We start from the raw sequence: 26,855 nt of genomic DNA on the forward strand, positions 1-26,855 counted from the left end.
CCCCTACAGTCTCCACCATCACAGAAGACAGTCCTCGGCCAATCTGACGAGCTCCAGGGTATGTAGAAATTAGAGGAATTGGTTTTGCCCTCTAACAAACCTGTACATTCTGCAGATGTCACTGCACATGGATACGGAATACTTCATTATCTAAGGAGTTATGAATGGAATGGAATACTGTGCAACTATCAGCAAGCATCTCCACTTTCAATAACTTCCAATATTATGAAGAAAAGAAAATTATTGATAAAACAGCTGAAGGTGCTTGTGCCCAAGACGCTACCATTTTGAACTCATGTTTCAGTACCCCGGGACTGAGATGATTGACCTCCACAAATAGAACCATTTTATTTTGTGCACAATACGATTCCAGCCAGTGGAAGAGTTGTCCCACTGATTTACTTTGGCTTCAATTTTACCTCCGGAATTCCACTGGTTTGTTCACTTTTCAAGCATTCAGCTGTGGTTCTGAGTGTTTGCGCCTCAAGCAAAGCCGTTCAAATCCATTCACAACACTGGCATTCACTTAAAAAAGTGGAAAATTGCAAAGATACATCTGGTCCTCAGAATGCAAAACAATCAAATCCAATCAATTATCACCGTATCAGCAAGGTGATAGGAGGAGTTCTGCCAAGTTGCACTTTGTCACTAATTCCCCACTCAGTGCTCACAGTAGGTTTTGGCCAGGTCCACTTAGCTTCATGCTTTATGGCAGCCTTGCTCAAAATAGGGACAAGCCAAACTGCATTTCAAAGACAGGAATGACTATTCTTGACAAATAGCCCCAATAAAGCTGAAGTTAATGGGAATCAGAGAGAAAATCCTCCACTGGGTGAATCATGCTGAACATGAAGGAAAACAGTTAAGGTTGTTGGTGGCCCATCATCTCAGCATCAGGGTATTAAACAAAATATACCACAGGGTAACGTCCAAGGCCCAAGTTATTCCGTTGCTTTATTAGGACCTTCCCTCTGTCATGTGAAAAAGTCTTTCACATGAATGCATACTATTCAGTTTCATTCACTACTCCATAGATTATGAAGTGGATTGTAGCTGTGTGCAGCAAGACTTGGAGATACACGCATGCGCGCGTGTGCGCACACACACACACACACTCCCCCCTAATTGGCCTTTGGAACAAATCACTTTCTAATCATTCTTCAAACCACATAGACTGAATATCTGTCCTTGAAAGAGCAAAGAAAGTGGATGCTAAACATGCAGGCTTCTCATTGCAGAGTTATGGGTCTTACTGACTATTACCAGTGTGACCATGACAAACAAATGAAATCATATAAGGCACACGAGAAATGAAAAACTTGTTATACCAATAACAAGAACTTCTCAAATTTACACTCCAGCTACTGGATTTCTTCTAATCACTAGTCTTAATATACACGCTTGGAGTCATAGACAGGCAATATCTGTGCCATACAATGACTATCTTTAATTATAGGAAGTCTTACACCTCCCTTTTCCAATCAACAGCACTACCACTATTGCAATCAATATTCTTTGTAGTACCACAAAATCTTAACCAGAACAGCCACGTAAACTCTGTGGCTCTAAGAACAGATAAGAGGCTATGACTCACCTCCCAACTTGCCAAAGCCTTTCCACTATCTGCAAAGCACAACTCAGGAGGCCAGGGTATTGAATATTCAGGCTAGTGGAATGGTTCAAACACCTTTCAAAAGTTCGACATCAGTCAAGATAATACAGAACTCCATCTCGAAGATTCACTGCCTTCACCAAAAGCACACTGTGTACCATTTACAAGATGCATCATAGACACTAAGACCTCTTTGACAACACTTCTCTAACATCAAGAAGACAGTAGGTACATGGAATGCCAGGTGTAATTTCCAAAGTCATACATCATTCTAACATAGAATATATCACACCTTCATTGCTTCTAAATCAACATCTTACAACTTCCTAACAAAGCTGTGCAAGTACCTTCAGCAAACACTGCAGAAATTCCAAGATGGTGGCTCATCATCACCTTGATGATGCAGCACGGTAGCGTAGTGGTTAGCATGACGCTATTACAGCGCCAGCGATCGGGGTTCGATTCCCGTCGCTGTCTGTAAGGAGTTTGTATGTTCTCCCGTGTCTGCGTGGGTTTCCTCCGGGTGCTCGTTTCCTCCCACATTGCAAAGACGTACGGGTAGGCTAATTTAAAATGGGCAGCGCGGACTTGTTGGGCCAGAAGGGCCTGTTACCACGCTGTAAATAAAATTTAAATTTTAAAAAAAATTTTAAATTTAAAAATTTGTCAAGGGTGATTAGCCATGACCAATAAATCCTGCATGGCCAGTGACATCCATATCCCATGAACAAATATGAAAACAATACACACAATTTAATGCATATTCCAGACAGGAGACAAACTTCATTGTGTCATGCCCAAACTTAGAAAATCTCCCAAGGTGCATCACAAACACAACTAAAATTAACCCAAAGAAGACATTAGAGAAAATGAGTAAATATTTGGTCAACAAGGTATTGAGGTAAGAGGTGGACAGAAGATTTAAGCCGAAACCTTCACTTTTTAATAATCCTTACATCCATACAATTGGAATATCTGCCTTTGAAAGATCAGATTAAGTGCCCTGCTGAACATGAACGGCCAGACTTTTCTGTGATTCTGCCAGGCTATCGAAATATTGTATGTCACACAAGAAATTAAAGACTCATCATACAAATAAAAAGAACTTCTCAACTTCACACCACAACTGTTGGATTTCTTCTCATTATGAGCCTTAATTACTTTCCTTCTCTAGATCCTTGTACACACGACTCTTAAGTACTGCACTTCTTGTCATTTGAAAAACCTTCCTAGTTTCTTCTTCCATACACATTTTCTGTGGATCACCTTATCCCAGAAGATACAAAAGCCTGAAAGCAGTAACCACTGGGCTTAAGGACAGCTTCTATCCCCCTGTTATAAGACTATCGAACAGACCTCACGATCTACTTTGTTGTGACCTTGCACCTTATTGCACTGCACTTTTTCAATAGCTGTGACACTTTACTCTGTACTGTTATTGTTTTTACCTGTACTACATCAATGCACGCTGTACTACCTCAACGCACTCTGTACTAACCCAATGTAACTGCACTGTGTAATGAATTTACCTGTACGATCGGTATGCAAGTTTTTCACTGTACTTCAGTACAAGTAACAATGATAAACCAATACCAATGACAAGATGGACTCTTGACCTCGCACTCTACCTCATCGCAGCCTTGCACCTTATTGTCTGCCTGCACTGCACTTTCTCTGTAACTGTAACTATATTCTGCAATGTTAATTGATTTTCCTTTGTACTACCTCAATGTACTGTTGTGCTGAAATTATCTGTGTGGATGGCATGCAAAACAAAGTTTTTCACTGTACCTCGGTACATGTGACAATAATAAACCAATTTACAATTAACATTTCTTGAGATCCATCATTACACGAGTCGTGCACTCCCCACCCCTCATTTTAACGTGTGAACCTGGTCAGGTATCAGAGACCACTGCAGTCTCTCCACATGCCATTGCTAGTCTTCATGTCCCTTCTGGCTCCTGGACTCCAAGGACCCCACCGTCCACATTCCGGTTCCCAACCTTGCCTCGCACATCGCTGTTTCAGCCCAGGATCTTGTCCCCGGCGCGGTCCTGTGCTGCCTCCGACAGGTGGATTCACTCGGCGGGTCCTGCATCTCCGAGGCTCTGCCGGCTCCCTCCCTCCCGCCACTGACCATTCCCAGTCCGAGCCCGCCCGCCCTCTGGCCACTGCACAGTCCCCCTCCTCACCCAGCCCATCCCCGCACCCGCTCACCATTGTGATGGACCCAGGCAGGTTTGAGCAGCTTCATGCTGGGCCGCGGTACCTGGGACTCGAGCACCACCCTCTCGGTCTCGGTGTCGGTGTCACAGTCCCAGGGCGGCCCGGCCTCTCGCTCCGCTCCGCCGGAAGGGAGCAACACACTCAGCGCTCCCCACAAACCCCCCCCCCCCAGTGCCCCAAGCACAACGGCTCGGGAAAATAATCAAGGTCACGACAACCGTTCCGAGTATAAAATAAAACTCGGAAAGTTAGACTAGGTGCATAATTGTCAGTCACATCCGTAGCTGTTAAAAATATTTTGATGTGACTACTAATGTATAATTTTAATTTAGAATAACTGAAAGGCTTGTGACCATCAAAACCTCAGGCAAACCTAAATCCCCGGCCTTTTATTTGATAGCAACTTGTTCAGCATTCAACAATACCTCAACCATCTTGACCAGGTCCCTATCCTAGTCACTGCAGAGAAATATTCATCTAATCACTGCCTAGAATGGATTCTACATTTATATGTTTTTGAAATTAGATTTGCATTAAACTGATGATATTCTGGGGGATTTGCAGTCAAATAAGTGATTTTGAAATGTACCTGTGGTTATAATATACAAAATACAACTTCCAAAATGTGTGCACAACAAGATCTCAGAAATTAATTTAAAAAAAGAAAGAACGCCCAAATCATCTGGATTAGTGGTTTACGTTGGGAAATAAATACATACTGCCTTTACAATGGGGGCCAAGCCTCCCTTTTTATCTGGAAAGTGTCTGGAAACTTTTAAGTTCACCTGAAAAGTTTAATGCCTCATTGAAAAATATTTATTCCAAAAGTGCAGTACTCCTAAATGATGTCCAACCTACATCTTGTGCTCAAGTCACTTAAAGTTAAAATTTTTAAAAAGGTAAAATTCAGTGATACATAACTTGATATGTTGCAGTTTGTATGATTGTTTTATGGGAACTGGCAAAATGACCTCGGCGAAATGCAATGAACTAGGTCAATTATTCACTACAAAACATTACAGAATGGGGAAAAAAAACAAATAGATATAAGAAGCAAATTACTATTGCATTTGGGAGACACAACTAAATTGGAGTCATGACAGGAGGTTAGAAAGCATTAAAACAAAGGATAAACTTGTTCGGCATGATGATGTTTTACTGTTGTAGAATTTCCCTTTACTTCACTTGGTCTCAGCAATCTTTAAATACAAGTTGTTTCTTTATGGAAACTCGGACATAATTGTTCTTTGTCAAATCCATCCTTCAAGCTATTTATCAAGTTTCATTTTAACGTTTTGCCCAATTCAAGTTTCTGAAGTCCAAGGTATTTTTTTTATATTTCAAGCCTGTGAACTTTTGGTACTCTGAAAGATAAAATAAGTATGCTTTTTTAGCTTGTAGTAGTTTCACTTGCATGTTTAATAATGACTTTATTATACTTTATTTTAAAAATTTAGAACAAATGTTCAATCACTGCTATCGATTTGCTGAGGTCCATGACTTTGTAGGCTGGGAACAATAGTCATGAATTGTGTAGCCGAGTCGGACATCATTATGTGGGGAGAAGTTGCTGGGGGTGGTGCGCCGCTGGAAGCGGCTCGGGTAGTGTGGACCGGTTGGAGAAAGGAGCAGTGACAGCGTGAAGAACTCAAGGTGACTCCGTGCCCCCATTAACATGGCGTGGACGGCCCGGCCGCTCCTCGGCCTGATGTAAGTATTGACCTGGTGGGGAAGCTACAGCTGATGGTGTCTGGCCCGGGGAGAGGCGGCTGACGGTGTCTGGCCTGAGGGAGAGGCGGCAGCCGGCCGTGTTGAGTGGGTTTGGGACGATATCAATCCCCTGGCCAGGTATTATTTCTATTAACTGGAAAACCATCACAACGCGCTTCAGGAAAGCGGATTCCCAACAGGTAAGTAAAGATCCTGCATTTATATAAAGCGCCTTCCAGAACCTCAGGAGGCGTGGGATCAAGTGAATCCCTGGAAGAGTATAGGGGATGCAGGAGTATTCTTGAGGGAGTCAGAAGGGCAGAAAGGGGGCATGAGATAACTTTGGCAGGAAAGATTGTGAATCCAAAGAGATTTTATACGTATATGAAGAGGGGAAAGAGTAACTAGGGAGAGAATAGGACCCCTCATAGACCAAAGTGGACATCTTTGCATGGAGCTGCAGGAGATGGGTGAGGTCCTCAAATGAATATTTCTCCTCTATTTTTACCGTAGAGAAAGACGTGAAGACTTCGGAATGTGAGATAGTTAATGGGGATATCTTAGGAATAGTCCACGTTACAGCAGAGGTGCTGGATGTCTTAAAATGTATGAAGGTAGATAAATCTCCCGGGACTGATCAGGTATCTCCAAGAAAAAATTGCAGGAGCCCAGGCTGAGATATATGCATCATCGTTAGCGACAAGTGAAGTACTGGAAGACTGGAGGGTGGCTAATGTTGTGCCTTTATTTGATAAGGGCTGCAAAGAAAAACCTGGGATCCATAGACCAGTAAGCCTAACACCTGTGGTAGGTAAGTTACTGGAGGGGATCTTGAGGATATATGTGCATTTGGAAAGACGGGTTGATTAGGGATAGTTGGTGTGGAGACCATGTCTCTCGAATCTGACTGAGTTTTTGAAGAAGTAGCCAAGAAGGTCGACGAGGGCAGGCCTTTGATAAGGTTCCACATGGTAGGCTGCTATGGGAGGTTAGATTGCATGGGATCCAGGGAGAGCTAGCCAGTTGGATTCACAATTGGCTTGATGGTAGGAAGCAGGGGGTGATGATGAAAGGTTGCTTTTCGAACTGGAGGCCAGTGACTAGTGGTGTTCCCAAGGGATCAGTTCTAGGCCCATTGTTATTTGTGATCTATATCAATGATTTCGATAAAAATGTGCAAGGCATGGTTAGTAAGTTTGCATATGATGCTAAAGTAGGTGGTGTTGTAGACAGTGAAGTTGGTTTTCAGGAATTACAGAGGAACCTTGATCAACATATATCGAGTGGACAGTCAGAGACTTTTTCCCAGGGTGAGGGGGCATAATTTTAAGGTGCTTGGAGGAAGGTATGGGGGGTTGACAGAGGCAAGTTTTTTTACACGGAGAGTGGTGGGCGCGTGGAACGTACTGCCGGCAGAGGTGGTGGAGGCAGATACATTAGGAACATTTAAGAGACTTAGATAGACTCATGAATGATAGAAAAATGGAGGGCAATGTGGGAGGGAAGGGTTAGATAGATTTTAGAGCAGGATAAAATGTCGGCACAACATCGTGGGCTGAAGGGCCAATACCGTGCTGTAATGTTCTATGTTCTAACTGGGTAAGTGGGCCGAGGAATGGTAAATGGAGTTTAATTTGGATAAGTGTGAGGTGTTGCATTATGGGAAGACAAATCCGGGTGGGACTTCCACAGAGAATCTTAGGGCCCTGGGGAGCGTTGTCGAACAGAGAAACCTAGGAGTATATGATTTCTCAAAAGTGGTGTCTCAGGTAGACAGGGTAGTGGAGAAGGCTTTTGGCACGCTGGCCTTCATCAGTCAGGGCACTGCGTCTAGAAGTTGGGACAGTTGTACAAGACGTTGGTGCAGCCGCATTTGGCATATTGCATTCATTGTTAATCACCCTGTTATAGGAAATATGCCGTTAAGCTGGAAAAAGTGTTGAGGAGATTTACAAGAATGTTGCCCGGACTTGACGGACTGAGTTATGGAGAGAGGTTGAGCAGGTCGGCACTTTATTCATTGGAGCTTAGGAGAATAAGGGGTGCATTTATAGAGGTGTATAAAAGCATGAGAGGCATGGGTAGGGTGAATGTGCACAGTTTGTTTCCAGGGTTGGGGAATCAAGAACTAGAGATTGAAGGTGAGAGGGGAGAGATTTAATAGGAATCTGAGGGGCAACTTTTTCACCCAGAGGATGGTCAGAGGAAGCAGTTGAGGCAGATACATTAACAGCATTTAAAAAGAACTTAGACAGGTACATGGGTATGGAAGATTTAGAGGGATATGACCCAAATGCAAGCAAATCAGACTACATTAGATGGGAATCTTAGTCAGTATGGACCAATTGGGCCTGTTTCCGTGCTGTATGACTCCCAAGAGGTATTGCCCAAATCAAGTGCTTCTGAAGGCAGGAAACGTGGTAGCCAAATTCTTATTAATTACAATACCAAACATTGTTTTTTTAATGATTTTGGATGGTGAATAAACATTGTCCGATACTGCATATTAAGTGTTTGTGGGATCTTCTACATTCTCTAGCCAAAAGACTGTGGAGGCTTAATTGTTGAGTTATATTCAAGAGGTGGTTTGACATTTTTTAAGGGAATCTAGGAATTAGTGCAGGAAAGAGGCACTTAAATAAAAGATTAGCAATGATTTTAATGGATCGTGGAACAGGCATGAGGGACTGAATGGCCCATTTATACTTCTGTTTGTATATGTTCTTATCCACTTAAGAGAGAACGGGTTTGTGGACTCAGTCTGTTGCTCACACTATGGCTCACACTATGGCTCACCTGACAGTGCCACACTTCCCTTAATGCTGCACTAGTGTCATTCTAGGTTATGGGTTTGGGAAGTAATATGAAGTCAACATCGGTGACCAATAAAGTTTAGATCTCTGCTCTGGATTGACTTGAAGAATGCAAGATTTTGCCACAGGGAGATGTCATCCTTTGATGGGATTTGAATGAAGTTTGCAATAGTTAGTTTGAAGAAGGAGATAATCCAGGCAAGACAGAAACCTGGCAGCACCCTGCTAAATGTGGAGCCCACATTGCTGACAGAGAACAGGTCGTTTGGACTGGCAGAACTACATTATCTGTGTGTATTTTCTGAAATCAGAATTCTTTCCAGGATTTCTTACAGCTGATGTTTTGCTTTCCTGTAATTTTTATTGTCTGAGATATGAGCGGCTGTTAAGAAACGGAGTTAACTTTGTTAAAGCAACATTATCAAAGCACAAGATGAATCTGACTCTTTGAAAGCTAGAACTGATTGTTCTTTCTCTTCCAGTCCTCGTGCAGTGTCAAATGCTTCAGTTCGAGGCAGCCACTGGCATACGTCCCTGCTGGCACTCAGAGGATCCTTGCCCATGAGGTACGGTATATGGTACGGGCCTCTTCTTCCTAAGCAACTACCTGGATTAATATGGGAAAATTGTCCACTCAGTGCATTCTGAGGGATCAGCTTCTCTGCTGCGGGTGATTTTGTAGTTGGGCCAGCATCAAAAAACCTTTCAAGTGCCTTAGCTGAGGTCCATCTAGCCCTGGGTTCACTTAGTTGTATGCAAATGCTATAGCAGCATGATTGAAATATATCTGCAGTAAAATAAATAAAACGAAGTGGAATGTAATATAAATATTCCATTATAGAGGAAAAATACAATTGGTAATGCTGGAAGTCTAAAACAAAGAGAAAATTTGTTTTAAAAAAAAGCAACAAGCCAATTAGCATTTGTGGACCAGAGTGAGAAGGGAATGTTCACGTGAAAATCAAAATAAAAATGCAGATGCTGGAAATCTAAAATAAAACCATGAAATGCTGAAAATACCCAGTAGGTCAGGCTGCACCTGTGGGAAGAGAGACAGAGTTATAATTTCAGGTCAAAGACCCTTCCTCGGAATGTTAATATATTGGGCTCCATCTCTTCAGAGCTATTTCAAAAGAATTAGAATTAAGAGGGGGATCAAGGTAAAAAGGGTAGCAACTGTTTCATTACTACAAAATAAGAATTGAGATTTTTAAGCCAATAACATTTACTAAATGTCAACAGTTCAAATAATATTTAGTGCAAAACTCCTTTCCCAGAGTATCATCGGTAATTTATTAATATTTCCCTTAGTTAACCTGTATCATTTGTTATCAGGTAGAGCTCTTTCATGTTCAAGCATTGACAATTTTTCCAGCCTACTAAAGCAAGAAAAATAGAAACAGCAATGAACTATGAAGTTATTAAGTTAGAAGAAAATACTCCACGAGAGACAAATCAGAAAACTGCAAAATTCTCCCTTGATCATTCCTTTCCTTCCATTTAAGTAATTTATAATTTTTGAGTACATTGGTCTTCCTACAAGTTGTGCCCTTGTCTTAATTCTCCCCCTTCTCTGAGTAAATACTCCTTAGATTTTTGATTCAGCATCAGCAGATCTTTTGACATGTATCCTTTTATTTCTGCTGTATCCCTTCAACCTGATGTTTTTCTGAAGTCATAGAAACTGATCCTTTCTCAAATTTGTAAATACTGCCCTAATCCTTTCTCAAAACTCCTTGACTGTTGAGTTAATGAGTTGTTTAACTCAAGCACAAGTGTCAGTGGAACCGTAGTGATAAGAATGGACTACTTGCTACTACTAAGTGGCTGTGCTACTTGCAATCTGGTTACATGTGAAATATCAGAGGAACACTATTCTCTTGACTATACCAGTGAATCAAAGATCATTGTCTTGGACATGGTGATTTTTTTTTCCAGTGTCTGTACCATGCACTATCCAGATCTACACTGGCAAAATTGCTAGGAAGATCAAATTGGAGAAATAGAAAAAGTGAAGAATTATAAAACTCCCAAAACAGAAAAGGAGAGATCACAAGAGAATTTCTTAGTTTTCGAAATCACCTCTTATTTCCTAACTTGATAGCTTTGCAGTCCTTAACTGTTCTATTTTTTGTTCTTCACATTAATACAAGTAAATTGAGGGTGTTTTGGGGATGTATTCATTTGAACAGGAATGGGGGGTAAATTAGTATTTGCTGTTGGTGTTAACCCTTTATTGTTTGTAATATACATGACTTGTTTGGATATGGGAGGCAAGGTCAGTAAGTTCGCGGATGACTTGAAGATTGGTGGAGTTGTTGATGGTGTGGAAGGTAGTCTTAGGCTGTGGAGAGATGTCAATATTTTCATGAAATGGGCTGAAAGATAGCAGATGGAGTTCAATCCTGACAAATGTAAGGTGATGCATTTAGGGAACACTAAGGTTAGGACATACACCATGAATGGTAGGGCCTTGAGAATTATTGAGGAACCGAGGGACCTCGGAGTACAAGTTCATAGATCCCTGAAGGTGGCAACGCAAGTAGACAATGTGGTTAGGAAGGCAATATGGATACTGGCCATCGGGCTTTGAATGCAGAAGTAGGGAGGTTATGCTCCAACACTATAAAACCTTGGTCAGGCCTCAGCTGGAGTACTGTGTGCAGTTGTAGTCACCAAGATATAGGAAGGGTATGAGAGTGCTGGAGATGGTGCAGAGGATATTCACCAGGAGTTGCCCGGGATGGAGCAGTTCAGTTATGAGGAGGGACTGAAGAAGCTAAGTCTGTCCTCCCTGGAACAGGCGAGGTTAAGAGAGGACATGACTGAGGTACTGTGCATAAAATTATGAGGGATATAGATAGGGTAGACTGCAGGAAACATTTCCCCATATTGGAAGTAGATAAAACTAGAGGACCTAGATTTGGGATAAGGGGGAAGAGATTCAGAGGAGATATGAGGGGGACTTTGTTCACCCAGAGTGTGGTAAGTACCTGGAATGCACTGCCTGAGAGTGGTTGAAGCTGGGTCACTGACAGCATTTAAGAAGTGTCTGGATGAACACTTGAATCACTTAGGTATAGTGGGCTAAAGACCAAGTGCTGGATGATGGGGTTAATACAGAAGGGAGCCCACTGGTCAGCATAGACCACTTGGGCTGAATGGCCTGTTTCTGTGCTGCATGATTCTAATGTTGAAATTGTGAAATAGTTTCTTTGCCTTTATTTGTGTTCAACTAAAAAATCATCCTCTGACTCTCTTCAGTTTGTCCACTTCTAAATCGATGTTTCTCCTTCCTCTCATTACCCAACCCTATAAACTCTTTGACTGATGATTCCACTCAAAAGTCATCAATTTTATAAATCTTTAAAAGTCTAGTTTGGATATAGAGAGAACCCTGGTTATTGTTGTTGTTGTGATATGTAGGAGCAACGCCTGCAGCAAATGGGCAAAAAAATTGATGAAATTCATTTGTCAACATGTCTAGTTTGAAATAAAATTGCACATGTCATCACCTTAATAATGTTGTATGATAGTCAAAAAGATATTCCTTTAGTAGGATATATACTTTGAATATGAGTCTGAGACTAAAATTCTTTAATGGAGGTGTGATCATTTTAGTTACAGTTTTGTGTTATCAAAGCATAATACAATTAACGCTGGAAATCTAAAAATGCTGCAGCCCTATAAGTGATGCTTATCGTCATTTGTGAGCCTGATCTGCTGTTATGTGAGCCAAATCAAAACTGTAGATCTCTGGAGAGAATATAGAAAATATCAACAAATCTGGCCACTTTGCAGCAACTGTTTATTCTTTCAGAGGTCAGGAAGGGAGAATGTGTGGGTGAGCTAAATTATTCCATTAAATTTAGAGAATAGGAAAATAAAAAGGCTGATCAAATCATCCATTGATCCCTGTAGCCAAAACCCTTGAATCGAATGTGTGTTATATTGTTTTGGCTCAAAACGAATGTCAGTGATTTCCTCAAGGTTTGATTCTAACTTTGATTACTGTTTCTACTGGGTCAGGGAGTAAACTCAAGGAAGACTGTTCCTCATCACTGGACTTCTCCATTGCTTGAGTGGCAGTAGCAGAAACTGGGGCAGGTCTCCTTACCATCACATTGCTAGTGAGAGGACTCTGGGGAAGGAAGATGCGGACAGAATTAATCCATTCATTTAATTTGCGTGGGCAAATTTGTTTTGCAGAGCTGAGCCTAAGAGAAAGAAAAAAGTGGATCCCAGAAGAGAGCAGGCAGTGAGAGACCGCTTGAAAAAGAGATTGAAGAAGTTGGAACGGGTTCCTCCGGAGCTGATCCCAATCGAAGATTTTGTCACTCCCACAAAGTTCCTTGATGAATCCAGGTTTGTGTGGTCTAAGACATTAGTTTCCAATAGGAAACATATGCTTTCCCCATTGTTTTCTATTATGGGATTTCTTTGCAATTACTGCTGCTAAAGAGTTTATTTTCCAGGCTGGATTTTCACCACATTACAGAAGTAACGTGGTGTTATCACCATTATTTATCTTCCTTCAAACGGTAAAGGGGCTCCAGGTGCAACTTGGGAGAGTGTTAGTGGGTTCAGGATAAGGTGAGGGAAAAGGAAGTTAAGGTGAGATATGAGGTGTAGGAGAGATGGATGAAGGCAGCAAATGCAGCTGAAGAGAGCAGAGTAGATCCAAGGATAAGAAAACTAACGTATTCCTCAGAAAGCTAAGATGTTGATCATATAGCCATCAAGCTTGTAACACGAGAGGAGTGTATGTACCTGGTGTACCAGATTCGGGTCAACTAATGGCTCCTTCAGCATCAATATACAAATTAGGAGCAGGAGTGGGTTACTCGGCCCTTGACGCCTAAACCAACATTTAATGTGGCTTATCTGATTGTAACCTCAATTCCACTGTAACCTTTCCATCTGTTGCTTATCAACCATCTACCTACCTCTCTCTTAAATATTCAAAAACTCTGCTTCTAGTGCCCTTTGAGGAAGAGAAATCCAAAAGCTTGTGACCCTCAGAGAAAATTTCACCTCATCAAATGGGTGACCCTTTTGCTTTTAATCAGTGAGCTCTAGTTCCAGATTCTCCTACGTGGAAATGTCCTCCCCATGTTCAACCTGACGAGACCCCTCAGGATCTTGTATTTCAATCGTTTCCTCTCACTGTTCTAAGCAGCAGCAGATGTATGTCTAGCCTTCCAATCTTTCCTCATTAGACAACCTTTCCATTCGTCCTTAAATAAGGAGACTAATACTGTACAAGGCATTCCAGATGTGGTTTCATTAAATTTCCCCATTATCCATCGCATGTTACTACTTCAAAGAACTCCAATAAATTGATCAAACACGATTTCCCTCTCAACAGACGTCGAAACAATCTGATCAGGTATTCCATTAGACTCTTAAACATTTTTGGTTGATAAACAATATGTAACCCCATGACTAACAGATTATCTAGTAATTTTCATATTGCTGTTTGTGGGAGCTCACTGTACACAGATTGATTACAGCATTCCCTGAAATACTTTGGGACATCCCAGTATCACGAAAAGTTCCATGGTGTATGCTTTTTTTCTTCTTTCAATTAAGACACTGAAGCAAGATTCCAAATTTCTCCCAAGATCTGTACTGTTATTTAAAGAAATAAGTTCTGGCAAACTCCCTTAACTAATATCATTTAAGATTAATTAACTCGTCATTCATTTGTTATTATTTGTGGGATCTTATTCACTTAATGAATTGTGTGAAGCACCCTTTTACACACTTCGTATGGCACACTGGTACAGCTAGTAGAGCCACTGCCTCACGGCACCTGAGACCCAAGTTGAATTCTGATCTTTGGTGCTGTCTGTGTGGAGTTTGTACATTCTCCTTGTGACCACAGTACTCCACTTTCCTTTCACATCCCATAGATGTGCAGATCTGTAGGTTAATTGGCCACTTTAAGTTACCTCTAGTGTGTAGGTGAGTGGTAGAATCTGGGGAAATTGGTGAAACTGTGGGGCAAATAAAAGTGGGTTAGGGTTGGGTCAATATAAATGGGTGGTTAATGGTTGGCACGGACTTGGTGGGCTGAAGGGCCTGTTTCTGTGCTCTATCTCTGTATGATTCTATGAGAATCTCCAACGTAGAAACTGAAAGCATAATTTCAGGCCAGAGAATGCAAAGCTAACCCCATGTACTAATGAGGACCACGTTTTTAAGAAAAAGCCTGCAGTAACATATTATCTATGGTGCCTAGAGTTCGAGACCCACCCAAACTGACAGAGGAAGAGAGTGAGCAACGAGCACTTCTGATGAAGGAATGGTCTCGATATAAGAAGAAGGAACATAAAAAAGAAGCGGAAATGATTCAGTCCATGATCAAGGCGCAGCAGGAGGCTCTACAGGAACTGCAGCTCGAATCAGAGGACTTGTACCAGGCTGCCATTAAACGGGACCAAGGACTGTTTCCATTGGAGTTACAAGGATGTAGTTATACTCCTCCTATAGCTGACTACCAAGCACCTGATGGAAAATACAGAGATATCACAAAAGTTTATACACAGTGATGTGCATGAGAGCCCTTCACTTTCTGGTTGTCCTTTTAATCTGATTTTTCTAAATAAAGTAAATATTGTCATAAAATGTACATAATACTGTAATATCTAAATGAAATATATTTCTGATTTACAAGTTTTCAGAAAAGTTGCCATCTCCTTGAATGCCTGTCAGTGCTCTTCGAAAAGCATAGTAAAAAATATAGAAATTAACAATGGTAATGCTAATTGGCAAGCTAATTGGAATGAAAATCAAAAAAAAAATACACAATTTGGAAATCTTAAAAGCAGAAAATGCTAGAAGCACTCAGCAGATCAGGCAGCATCTGCGGAAGGAGAAATGGTAAATGTTTCAGGTTGAACATCCTTCAGAACGGAATGAGGGAAAACAAGTTGGTTTTAAGTTGCAGAAAAGGTGGGGGTGGGATAGATAGGACAAAGGGAATATCTCTGATAGGGTGAAGTTGCTGTGGGACAAGTGTTGAGGTTGTCTAGCTGTGGGCAGTTAGAGAAAGAAAATACTATAAAAGTGAAAATACAAAGATGTGAAAAGGTGCACTGTGCAGGGCTGTAGGATACGTCCAACAGTCAGGCTTTATCACATGGAGAAAAAAAACTAAGCTCGTAACACAAAATGGATAACTTATGACAAATGGCCACATCTAATGCAGAAAGACAAAGTGAACTATTTCAAATTCTCAGATCTGATATCAAGTCTTAAGACTGCAACATGCCCAGACAGAAGATTATGTGCTGTTCCTTAAACTTGCAGTGTACAAACTGTTATAACTATGTGGGAGGCCACAAATACATAAGTTAGGGTGGAAGTGGAGAATTAAAGTGGCAAGCAATAGAGAGCTGTGAGTTGCCCCTGCAGACTCGAAGCAGATAGTCCACATATGGTCATGTAATCTGCATTCGATTTCTCCAGTGCAGAGGAGACCACATTGTGAACACCAAATGCAGTACACTAGATTGGAAGAAATGCAAGTGATTCACTGCTTTATCTGCTAGAACTGTTTTGGTCCCTGGACGGTGAAAGGAAAACAGTGAAAGAGCAGGTGCTGCACCTCTTGCAGTTGCCTGAGAACATACCATAAAGGAGTAGATGGTGGTGAATGGAAAAGTGGATCAGGGAGTCACAAAGAGAACAATCTCTACAAAACGTTGAAGGGAGAGAGGATGGAAAGATGTATCTGTTGGTGGAACCTTGAAGTTGGTGGAAATAGTGAAAGATAATCTGTTAAAGAAACAGGTGGGCTGGAAGATGACCAGGGGAACTTTGCCCTGTCCAGGAGATGGGGTAAGAGCAGAGGGATGGAGGGAAATAGATGAGAAGCAATCAAGGGTTCTATCAACGGTGTTACATGGGAGGCTATGGTTCAAGAAGAAGACATTTTGGAGGCACCTGTGGAAAGTCTCTTCATTGGAGCAAATACAATGAAGATAAAGGAAATGAGAGAATGGAATACAGTCCTTACGGGAAACAGAGTTCAAGGAAGTATAGTCGATATCACTGTAAGAGTCCATGGGCTTGTTAATATTTGATGCTGACTACCATACGTGGACTAATGGGGAATTCAAATCTCCTAGTTGCTTTCATTCATATTTTACATTTTAAGTTGGTTTAGGTACCTCCTCATTCAGAGTTTCTGCAACCACAAGTGTAAAAAAAACATTCCAAGTACCCGGTAGATAAAATGAATAGGCTGGTTTTGTTTTTATTGAACACAGATTAAGCTAACATTACCTTAAAAACACTTCTGGTGTCTAGCTATCACATATCAGCTAGAGTATTAGATTCAAGATGGATGTTGTACCAAATTCCAAAAGTGAATCAGATTAGCTGATGCAATTAAGACTCCAAGAAGCTATGCCGAGTGGCTTAGCCTGAATCTAACCTTATAAAGGATGCACAGCCAAGAAATTGTGGACTGTTGTCCAACAATCTGGTGGTTTAACAGCAGGTGTGGGCAATTCCCACTATTTCCCTTTTCCATCATTCAGGGGAAGATGCCATTCAGCTGGTGGATTCTTCCTCAACTCCCAGACTAGAAGATGCCTCTTTTGTTCTTCTAACCTTTTCTTCTCACTCTCACGTAAAGCTTTCTGTAAAATGTAAAATAAACTTTAACAGTTAGAGCCACGTTTGCTTTCAACCAGAGGCTGCTGCTAAAGCTGTTGTAGAAAGAAGTTCAACGAAGCCTTGCATTGAAGAAATACTCTTTTAGGATGCCTAACAACAAAGAAATTATGTGATTCCTGGCTGGGATGCCTTTTGGTGTTTTCCAGCAACTTGCCCAAGAATGGCTTATTCACGTGCATGTCTCAATACTGGGTGAAGGCAGGGTATTGGGCAATGCTCAGTGAGTGTCCAATCTTGCGTGTCAAGTGCAAGTCGATGGTAAGCAATCAGGAGCAAGAGCTGCTGCTGACATTTCCTTCCCTCTGTCCAATGACATAAGCCAGCTGTACCTCAACTTGTGTCACAGTTCAAATCAAGTTATTACGGGCACCAAGGACTTGGGATCTGCCCGATCTGTATGGCAATTGTGGTTAGGACGAGAAGCACAGACTTATTTATTTCCAATTAAAATATTTTGCAATTATCCTGCTGGGCTCAGACTACTCCAGACCATCCAGACTATTGGCTGTTATTCCTGATAATACCTAAACACTTTCAATTTGCAGTATTTTAAAGATGTTATACAGTATTGTAATAATTTTTACAGTGAACCCATTAAGTTTAAAGGAAGTGCAGGAAACAGGGCCAGGTGAGTTTAAAGGGAGAGCAAGAGGCAAGGCCCGATGTGAATTTAAAGGGTGCACAGGAAACATCACCTGGTGAGCCAGACATTAAACCATTGGGATTTCTAACTAGTTGGATAGCAGATTATTGGAATTTTTCACAAGTTCAGAACATACTCAAGAGATTGAGATGATGAAGGGTGATTGCAAACACACAATTTGCCAACTGAAACCAAAATGTTCCTTCCATCTTCCTCCACCTTCTCACCATTTGTTCTACTATGGCTGAGAGTTCTCACCTTATCACCTTGGTATTATAGGTCTTACACTGTGATTCAGTATCATGAATCAGCATTCTCTAAAGACAATTTGAACATCTCCATTTTTTATACTTATTACCATCAACTGCATTTAAAAAAATGTTCTAGCAACAGCTCTTTCTGGTACTCTAATACAGTTACTTACTATACTGTGAAGTAAAAATCTCCAAAGTCGCGACTTCGCATAAGGTTAAACTTCACATAAGGTTAAACTTAATGCACTCATATCCTCTAGCTCTCACACCCATGTTCTATCCCATTCAATATGTTGCATCGAAGTTGACCTTACCTCAACTCCATGTATCTACTATTGCTGCAATCACTGGCTACCCTCACCCATCCAAACTTAGCAGTCTCAGCCTTGAAATTTTCATTTGACCCAGCATCTAATCCTTGTTCCTTGTTGGAAAAGAAAATTATAGACTTCTATTACCTCTTGTGTGCAAAGTGCACCTTTAAATGTGAATCCTCTCATTTCTATGTCCTCTTCATCTCAATTTTAGACATAAGGGAAGATTATTTCTCTGCACAAAGGAATTTCTTCATCATTTTAAAGGTCTCAATTAGCTCTCAACATTCTAAACTCAAAAAAGTATGCACTTAAGTTTATGGACGTCCTCATTATGTAACCTTTTGTGGTTAAATATTTACTCCTCAAATAGAAGTAGATTGAATGGCCATTTATTAAATTGACGACTGCAAGTCAAAGAACTTTGTTGGCAGTGTGTTATTTTGGAACATACTAAAAAACGCCAGGTAAATCAAAAGTTCATTCATCCTTTATTAACGTTATTTCTGTTGCTGTACACTAACCAAGTAACTCTTCTGCTATACAGTAAGTTCCTTTGGGTGGCTGAAACAATGTCGGGTCCACACAAGAAATACTGCAGATGCTGGAAATCTGGAGTAACACACAAAATGCTGGAGGAACTCAGCAGGTCAGGCAGCATTGATGGAGGGAAATGGACAGTCGATGTTTCCGGTCGAGACCCGTCATCAGGACTGGAAAGGAAAAGAGAGGAGATAGCCTAGTGTATAAAGGTGGAGGGAAAGAGTGGAGCAGGAGCTGGCGGGTGGTTGGTGGATCCAGGTGAGAGGGGGAAGGTGGGGGGAGGGGGAGAGTGGGAATTACGTAAGAAGCTGGGAGGTTATAGGCGGAAGTGACAAAGGGCTGAAGAGGATGGAATCTGATAGGAGAGGACAGTGGACCATGGAATAAAGGGAAGGAGGTGATGAGGGGAACTGGAGAGAGAAATGGGTGGGTGACAGGCAGATAGAGGGCAGGGGAGGGGAAACAGAAGGGGTGATGGGGCCAGTGGGATAAGGGAAAGCAAAGGGGGGGGGTGGGGGGGGGGGTCAGATGGGAGTGGCTACCCGAAGATGGAGAAATAGATGTTCATGCCATCAGGTTGGAGACCACCAAGGTGGAATATGAGGTGCTGTTCCTCTAATCTGCATCTATCGTCAACGTGGCAGTAGAGGAGGCTGTGGACAGCCATAGTGGTGTGGGAATGGGAAGTGGAATTAAAATGGCTGGCCACTGGGAGATCCTGGCAGGTAAGGCAGATGGAGCGATGGTGCTCCACGAAGCGATTCCCACAATCTGCATCGGGTCTCACTGATGTGGAGGAGGCCTCACTGGAAGCACTGGATGCAATAAATAACACCAATGGATTCACGTGAAGGACTGTCTCACCTGGAAGGAATGTTTAGGGCCCTGAACGGTGGTGAGGGAGGAGGTGTCAGGGCAGGTGTAACACTTAGCGTAGTTGCAGAGATAAGTGTCTGGTGGGGGATCGGTGGGGAGGGACGAGCGGACAAGGGAGTCATGGAGAGAGCGAACCCTGCGGAAAGCAGAGAGGGGCGGGGAGGGGAAGATGTGCCTGGTGGTGGGATCCCATTGGGGATGGCGGAAGCTGCGGAGAATGATATGTCGGATGCGGAGGCTCATGGGGTGGTAGGTGAGGACAAGAGGAACTCTATCCCTGTTATGTTTGGGGGGGGGAATGGGGTGAGGGCAGACATGCCCCATCTATTCTTTTGTGTGGATTTAAAAGACATAATGGCAATATTTCAAAGAAGACAAGGAATTCTCTGTGTCCTGAACAATATTTGTCCCAGCAAAAAAAAGTTACATTATCAACTGTAGGACTTTTATGTGCACAAATTATTGCATGTGTTACAGCAATGACCACACTTCAAAAGTCCTAAATTGGTTGTAAAGTCCTATGGAAATCCAAAGGCCATATCTTACAAAAGGATGTACTTGTGATATAAGGAGTACACAGAAGTTCACCAGATAGATTCCTGGATGGGGGGGGGGGCTTCTCCTCTGATGAGAGATTAAGCTGACTGGGCCGATACTCTCTTGAATTTAGATAGGGCAATCATTGAAACATACAAAATTCTTACTGTGTTTGACAGGGTAGATATTGGCAAAATGTTTCCTGGGTTGGAGGGTCTGGGGCTGGGATCCAGTTCTCAAAATAAGTAGTCATTCAGAACTAAGGTGGAAAAAAATCTTTACCCAGAGGGCAATGAATCTTTAGAATTATCCAGCCAAAGGGGAATGGAGGCTTGAGTATAACCAAGAAGGATATCACTAAATATTTGGAAAGTGGTACCAGGATGAAAGAACAACCACAATCTTAATGAATGACAGATTAGATATAAGGAGCCAAATACTTTACTTTTGCTTCTACCTCTTATAGGGATTAAACAGATGCTGTCTTTAAAAATGGTTACCTCAAATTAAGAACTATATCTGCATCCAGCACAAACCACTGTTTTCACAAGAGAAATATCAGACAACAACTTTTAAAATATAAGAAATTCATATATATGCAGATGGTGGAAATCTGAAACAAAAACAGAAAATACTGCAAATATTCAACAGGTCAGGGAGAATCTGTGGAGAGAGAAACATTTAATGTTTGTCAGAAGGGTCCCAGAACTTAAGTGTTAACTGTTCTCCCTTCCACAGATGCTGCCTAACCTGCTGAGTGTTTCTAGCATTTCCTGTTCTTGTTTTAAATTACAAAACTAAGATTGAAATAAAAAAGAAAGCATGTTTCCAAAAGTAATTCCAAGAAAAATTAGGGTGCTATTTGGCTAAATGCAGAAATACTACATCCATATATGTTTTCTTCAAAAATCTCACCTTAGTCTCTCCAGACTTATGTTTTTCCCATTCCCTGCAATTTTTGTAATCTGTTTTCCACTGCTTACATGACGGGAACTCTCCATAGGCATAGTAATGATGAAAGAGATTCCCCACACTCCGACAATGCTTCCATTCACTCCAATAATCATCACACATTCGAGGAGGCTGTAATGATATGATTGTCAATGACAGGTTAGAGACAGCTGACAGGCTTCTGGTGTTCATACTCTGCATAGGAACACCAAACTGAGCTGTACAGTACTGAGACTGGCCAGCGTGAATATAGAACAGCACACTACCACATCTGCCGGTATAAATTCTAAATGGCAACATTGGCTATGTGAGTGTACTATGGTACACACTTTGTGGATGAGGATTACTGTTAACATATGCAGTGAATTACCTAAAAAGGCATCCAAGTTCTACAACACAGTTAGATTTATTAAAAACATAGATGATTTTTGTAAACATATTGGTCCAAAACATAATGAGGTGCAAGCAATTCCACATCAAATTGTCATCATGTAATCTCCCTGTAATTAGTAGGGCTCCCGCACAAAAATAGAAATTCAGAACTTGCAAACTGCTCATCACCGGGATGTTGCCAACTGCACTCCTACTTTTGAACTGCATGAGGGATCCAGAGGCAGAATGTGACTCACTACAATTAGTCTGCACTTACAGAGGTTAAATCTGGTGCAGGAACAGCAAGTCCATCATTTTAATGGAGAGAAATTTGATTTGTTTAGATTACAACTGTTTAAGTGTATGATTATTTTTAATAAATTTAATTGCTTTATTTTTTAAAATAATTTTAAGTGTTTTTGAATCCTTCTGAATGCCAGGGTCAGTTCAGAGATCAATGAGGCACTTTGCCAGCCAACCAAGCTTCAACGCATCGTTGACTGACCTGTCAAAGTTTTCCCAAATGTTTTGCGGGCAGGGTTTGAATATGAAGATTTTACATTGGGCAAGCCTACAGCATGCAGAAAGTCAAACTGGTAGAGAAAGGGGTGAGACCATTTATCAAGCAAATTGGTGGCGATCACTGGCAGCTTGCCTCTGGCAGGAAGTTCTAGCTATGAAATGCAGCCTCAACAACACACATATCAATGAAAGGAATAATCTGAAATTTAAAAAAACTGAGAATGCTGGATGCAATTCAGCCTGAGCTGCAGAATATTTGCAGCAGTTCCTGTTGTTATTCCAGTACATTGCCCTAACACGGGGAGATCTTCACCATTACCAACATTACTTGGTTGATCTGCGTCCCATAGAACAATACAGCACAGGAACAGGCCATTCGGCCCATGATGTTGCGCAAACTAATTAAACTAATGACACCTAATCCCTTCTGCCTGCACATGCTCCACGTCCCTCCATTCTCTGCACATCCATGAGCCTATCTAAGAGCCTCTTAAACGCCTCTATCATATCTGCCTCCACCACCACCCCAGGCAGCACATTCCATATACGCACCACTCTCTGTGTAAAAAACTTCCCCCACACATCCCCCTTGAACTTTCCCCCTCTCACCTTAAATGCAAGCCCTCTAGTATTTGGCATTTCGACCCTGGGAAAAAGATACTGGCTGTCTGTCTATGCCTCTCATAAATTTTATAAACTGCCTCTGCTCCTCCAGAGGAAACAACCCAAAATTGTCCAACCTCTCCTTATAGCACATGCCCTCTAATCCAGTGCGAACCAATCTGAAAAGAAAGTTATTAAGAACCAAAACAGATCAATGTTTGCATCAGAAACACGGACCTGTTCCTGCAGTGGTAATCTGTGATCATGGAGGAATCAGATAATTTAAAGTCAGCACAGAGTAAAACAATTACCAGAACCCAGGCCACGGGACGTGACCCTGCCATCTGCACTGCAACCCCACACACTCCAGCCCCAGGCCCACACTCACCCTCCACAGCTCAACATTCGCCATCCTTGCCCTTCTGTTCCGCTCCCCTCGCCGGGACATCGCTTGCAGCCAATCACCGGGAAGCCGCAGCACGTCCCGCCTCCCCGTTTGCCGGCGGGACGAAGATTGACCAATCCGCGTTACTCATTTGAAGTCAGTGCCGCCTCTAAACCGGGACGTCGGTAATCAGCCTGGTTTAAAAAATAGCTGTAACATATTCATGAGCAAATCCGACCAATCGGTGCATGGGTGGGCGGGGTTTTAGCAGGGCGCTCTCGGTGGTTCGCTGTGAGCCGGCGGCAGTGGGCAATCCGAGGGGTCGTCACTGAAGCTCTCTGTTCTCTGTCAATTAATGCAATTCTATGGAGCGTTTAGATACAATTTGAGTTTCAGTCTAATGTTTCCAGGTTTTATACCAGATTAGGTAGAGTTCGGAAGGAAGCAGGTTGACATTGATCATCTGAGCAAGAAAAATCTTCTGCCAAGCGTTGCTTCCCTTCCCCTAAGCTGTTCCGCCGTGTTTCCTATGTTTTATCTGCCGGATCTGGGATATCAGATCGCTCTCTCTCATGCTCGCTGTATAACGTGAGCCATACGCAACAGGTGCGGCAGGTGTTCACCGTCTTATCGGTCCTCTGTCATTAATGCTCAGTGACATCAACCGAGTGTTACTCGTGCTCGCTATGGGACACATTAGTCCCCTGGAACTAAGGCTTACTCTGTGATATCGGTGCTGTATCGATAATGCTCACTCTGTTATGTCAACCCTGTGTCACGAATGCTCACTCTGTGGTGTCATCGCTGTGTCACTAATGCTCCCTCAATGATGTCAACCTTAGGCCACGAATGCACACTCTGTGATGGCAGCCCTGAGTCACAAATGCTCCCTCTGTGATGGCAGCCTTGGGTCACTAATGCTCCCTCTGTGATGGCAGCCCTGGGTCACAAATGCTCCCTCTGTGATGGCAGCCCTGAGTCACTAATGCTCCCTCTGTGATGGCATCCCTGGGTCACAAATGCTCCCTCTGTGATGGCAGCCCTGGGTCACTAATGCTCCCTCTGTGATGGCAGCTCAGTGTAATGACTGCTGATTCTAGAATCCTGATAGAGGTCTTTAACAATTTAGGAGTGCTCACGTATAAGGAAGATGCTCCCACGTCCATGTGTCCAAAACAGGGATCCATCAATAGAAGACAAAATAAGAACACAAGAAAAAGTAGTAGCCAAGGCCATTTGGACCCTCAAGCCTGCTCTGCCATTCACCGATCATGGCTGATCTTCTACCTTGAAGCCATTTTCTTGCACTATCCCCATATCCTTTGATTTCCTTAATATCCAGAAATCTATAAATCTCAGTTTTGAGTGAACTCAATTACTGAGCATCTACAACACTGCTGGGTAGAGAATTCTAAAGATTCACCACTTTCTGCGTGAGATATTTTTCTTCATCTCAATCTTAAATGGCCTGCCCCTTATTCTGGACTCATCACCTAGGGGAAATATTCTCCCTGCAACTAGTCTGTTCTGTAAGAATTTTGTTTGTTTCAATAAAATCTCCTCCCATTCTTCTGAACTTTAACAGACTGAGAATACATGTTCAGTCTGTTCAAGCTCTCCTCAACAGCAAACCTGTCATCCCTGGAACCAGTCTGGTGAATTTTCATTGCATTTCCTCTATGGCAAGTATATCCTTTTTAGGGCAGGGGGGTCTAAACAATGTTCTATAATACAGGTGCTGTCTCACCACGGCCCTATCTAGTTGCAGTAAGACATGTTAATCTTGTACTTAAATCTTCTTGTAATAAAGTCTACATACCATTTGCCCTCCTAATTACTTCCTGCACTTGTCTGCTGGCTTTCAGTGACTTGTGTACAGGGATACATAAGGTCTTTGTCATATATAACATAAATTTTACCCATTCTCCCCCTATAACTAAATACTCTGTTTTCTTTGTGCACCAAAGTGGATGATCTCATATTTTTCCACATTGTGTTGCAGCTGCTACATTCCTGCACACTCACTCAGCTGGTCGATGCCCACTGAATCTTTTTTAATGTCTTCCTCCCATCAGCAAACTTGGAAATATAACATTTGATTCCCCCAACCAATCCATTGATATCTATTATGAAAAGCTGGGCAAAGCACAAGTCCCCACAGTAGCCCACTAGTCCCAGCCTACTTACCCAAGAAGGATCCATTTATTTCCATTCTTTCCTTTCTGTCTGATAATCGATTCTCAATCCAGGTCTGTATATTACACACAACTTTTATATTCTAAACTGGTTGACTAATCTCCTTATTGAAGCCCCTTTGAAACTCCAACACCATATGCACTGGTTCCCCCTTATCTATTCTACCAGTAACCTCCTCAAAGAACTCTAGAAAATTGGTCAAACATTATTTTTCTTTCATAGCTCCATGCTAACTTTGCTGAACCCTGTTGTTCAGTTCAAATAGTTCTGTTATTATGTCCTTCATTATTGCTTCAAACTCTTTTCCTCCTACTTATATTGGTTCTTATTTTCTCAATCACTCCCTTCATAAAAAGTGGGGTCACATTTGCTATCCTCCATTCCACAGGAATGATTCCAGAATCTATACTGGTTGCACAGTGGCACAGCTAGTAAAGCCACTGCCTCACAGCACCAGAGACCTAGGTTCATTCTCTCTGTGACCACATGGGTTTCCTCCGGGTGCTCCAGTGTCCTGCCACATCCCAAAGACGTGCGGGTTGGTGGGCTAATCGACCACTGTGAATTGCCTCTAGTGTGAAGGTGAGTGGTAAAATCTGACGGGTGTTGATGATTATGTGGAGAGAATAATAATAAAATGGGATTAACGTAGAATTAAAGTAAATGAATGATTAATAGTTGGCTTGGACTCGGTGGGCTAAAGGTCTTGTTTCTGAGCTGTATTTCTATTATGACTCGAAGGTGATAATCCAATAGTGATTTTGGAACAAACTTGCTTTCTCAAAGGGTGCTATGAAAAACTCACATGAAGTGGTTGTGGTCAATAGTGTGGATACACTAAGGGTTTTAGAGGTCTGGGCTATTGATCTGGGGGCATGACATTGGATCCTACCATGGTAGCTGGAGAGTTCAGATCCAAATCATTAAATCCGCTGGATTTTTTTTTAAAAACTAATACTCGTAATGGTGATTATAAAACCATGGATTGTTAAAAACTCATCTTGTTCACTGCTGACTTTCAGCTACCCCTATACAGAACTGTTGTACATATGATTCCAAATCCACAGCAATCTGGTTTACACTTAACTGCCGTCTGAAATGCCCTGGCAACCCACTCAGTTCAGAGGAACTTAAGGATGGGATGATATATGCTGGTCTAGTTAGCAATGCTCAGATCTCATGAATAAATGAATTAAAATAAGGTTAAGCTGGATAGCTACGTGGGAAGGAAAGGAATATGTTGATAGGGTAAGATGGTGGGGACAAACTCATTTGGAGCCTAAACAACCAGTTATCCTAAATGACGAGTTTCTTGGCTATAAATCTCATGTCACCTCCAAGTGGCATCAAAAATGATGAAGATATAAACATGCTCCACAGATGTTGCTTGACCCACTGAGTTCTTCTCAATGATCTGTTTTTGGCTGAAATAATGTAGCTATTTGGTTACTTTGTAAAATAAACACGACCATCTGGCTCTTCAAACCCAAGCAATTCTTTGGGAGAGCTTCACACTTAATTCTTTTCTCCTGTTCTTTGTCCTGTGATTGGGTTTCCCTACCAGTTCTCTTCTGAATGTGACCAGTGAAGCTGTCTCACCACCTGTC

General features: G+C 42.0%; 3 protein-coding genes across 3 annotated transcripts in view; 1 reads left to right on the forward strand and 2 right to left on the reverse strand.

Annotated features, from left to right (window-relative positions):
- The window catches only part of LOC127579275 (protein HIRA), an 87,604-nt gene extending 83,599 nt beyond the window's left edge, over positions 1-4,005 (reverse strand). Inside the window, exon 1 of the mRNA XM_052031955.1 lies at positions 3,833-4,005. Within this exon, the coding sequence (XP_051887915.1) occupies positions 3,833-3,869 (37 nt within the window). The 5' untranslated portion in view covers positions 3,870-4,005. The remainder of the gene's footprint in view (positions 1-3,832) is intronic.
- A 1,410-nt stretch (positions 4,006-5,415) lies between these two features.
- On the forward strand, positions 5,416-14,987 carry mrpl40 (mitochondrial ribosomal protein L40). The gene is made up of 4 exons (XM_052032350.1): positions 5,416-5,551; positions 8,847-8,930; positions 12,574-12,729; positions 14,609-14,987. The coding sequence occupies exons 1-4, from the start codon at positions 5,517-5,519 to the stop codon at positions 14,916-14,918; spliced, it is 585 nt and encodes a 194-aa protein (XP_051888310.1). The 5' UTR covers positions 5,416-5,516; the 3' UTR covers positions 14,919-14,987.
- A 1,469-nt stretch (positions 14,988-16,456) lies between these two features.
- c17h22orf39 (chromosome 17 C22orf39 homolog) lies at positions 16,457-23,166 on the reverse strand. Its single transcript, XM_052032306.1, has 3 exons — positions 23,056-23,166; positions 21,135-21,302; positions 16,457-17,015 (listed from the first exon to the last, which is right to left on the reverse strand). The coding sequence occupies exons 1-3, from the start codon at positions 23,113-23,115 to the stop codon at positions 16,890-16,892; spliced, it is 354 nt and encodes a 117-aa protein (XP_051888266.1). The 5' UTR covers positions 23,116-23,166; the 3' UTR covers positions 16,457-16,889.
- Positions 23,167-26,855: the final 3,689 nt, after the last annotated feature.

Source organism: Pristis pectinata, chromosome 17 (genome assembly GCF_009764475.1).
Source record: "Pristis pectinata isolate sPriPec2 chromosome 17, sPriPec2.1.pri, whole genome shotgun sequence".
Classification (NCBI taxonomy): domain Eukaryota; kingdom Metazoa; phylum Chordata; class Chondrichthyes; order Rhinopristiformes; family Pristidae; genus Pristis; species Pristis pectinata.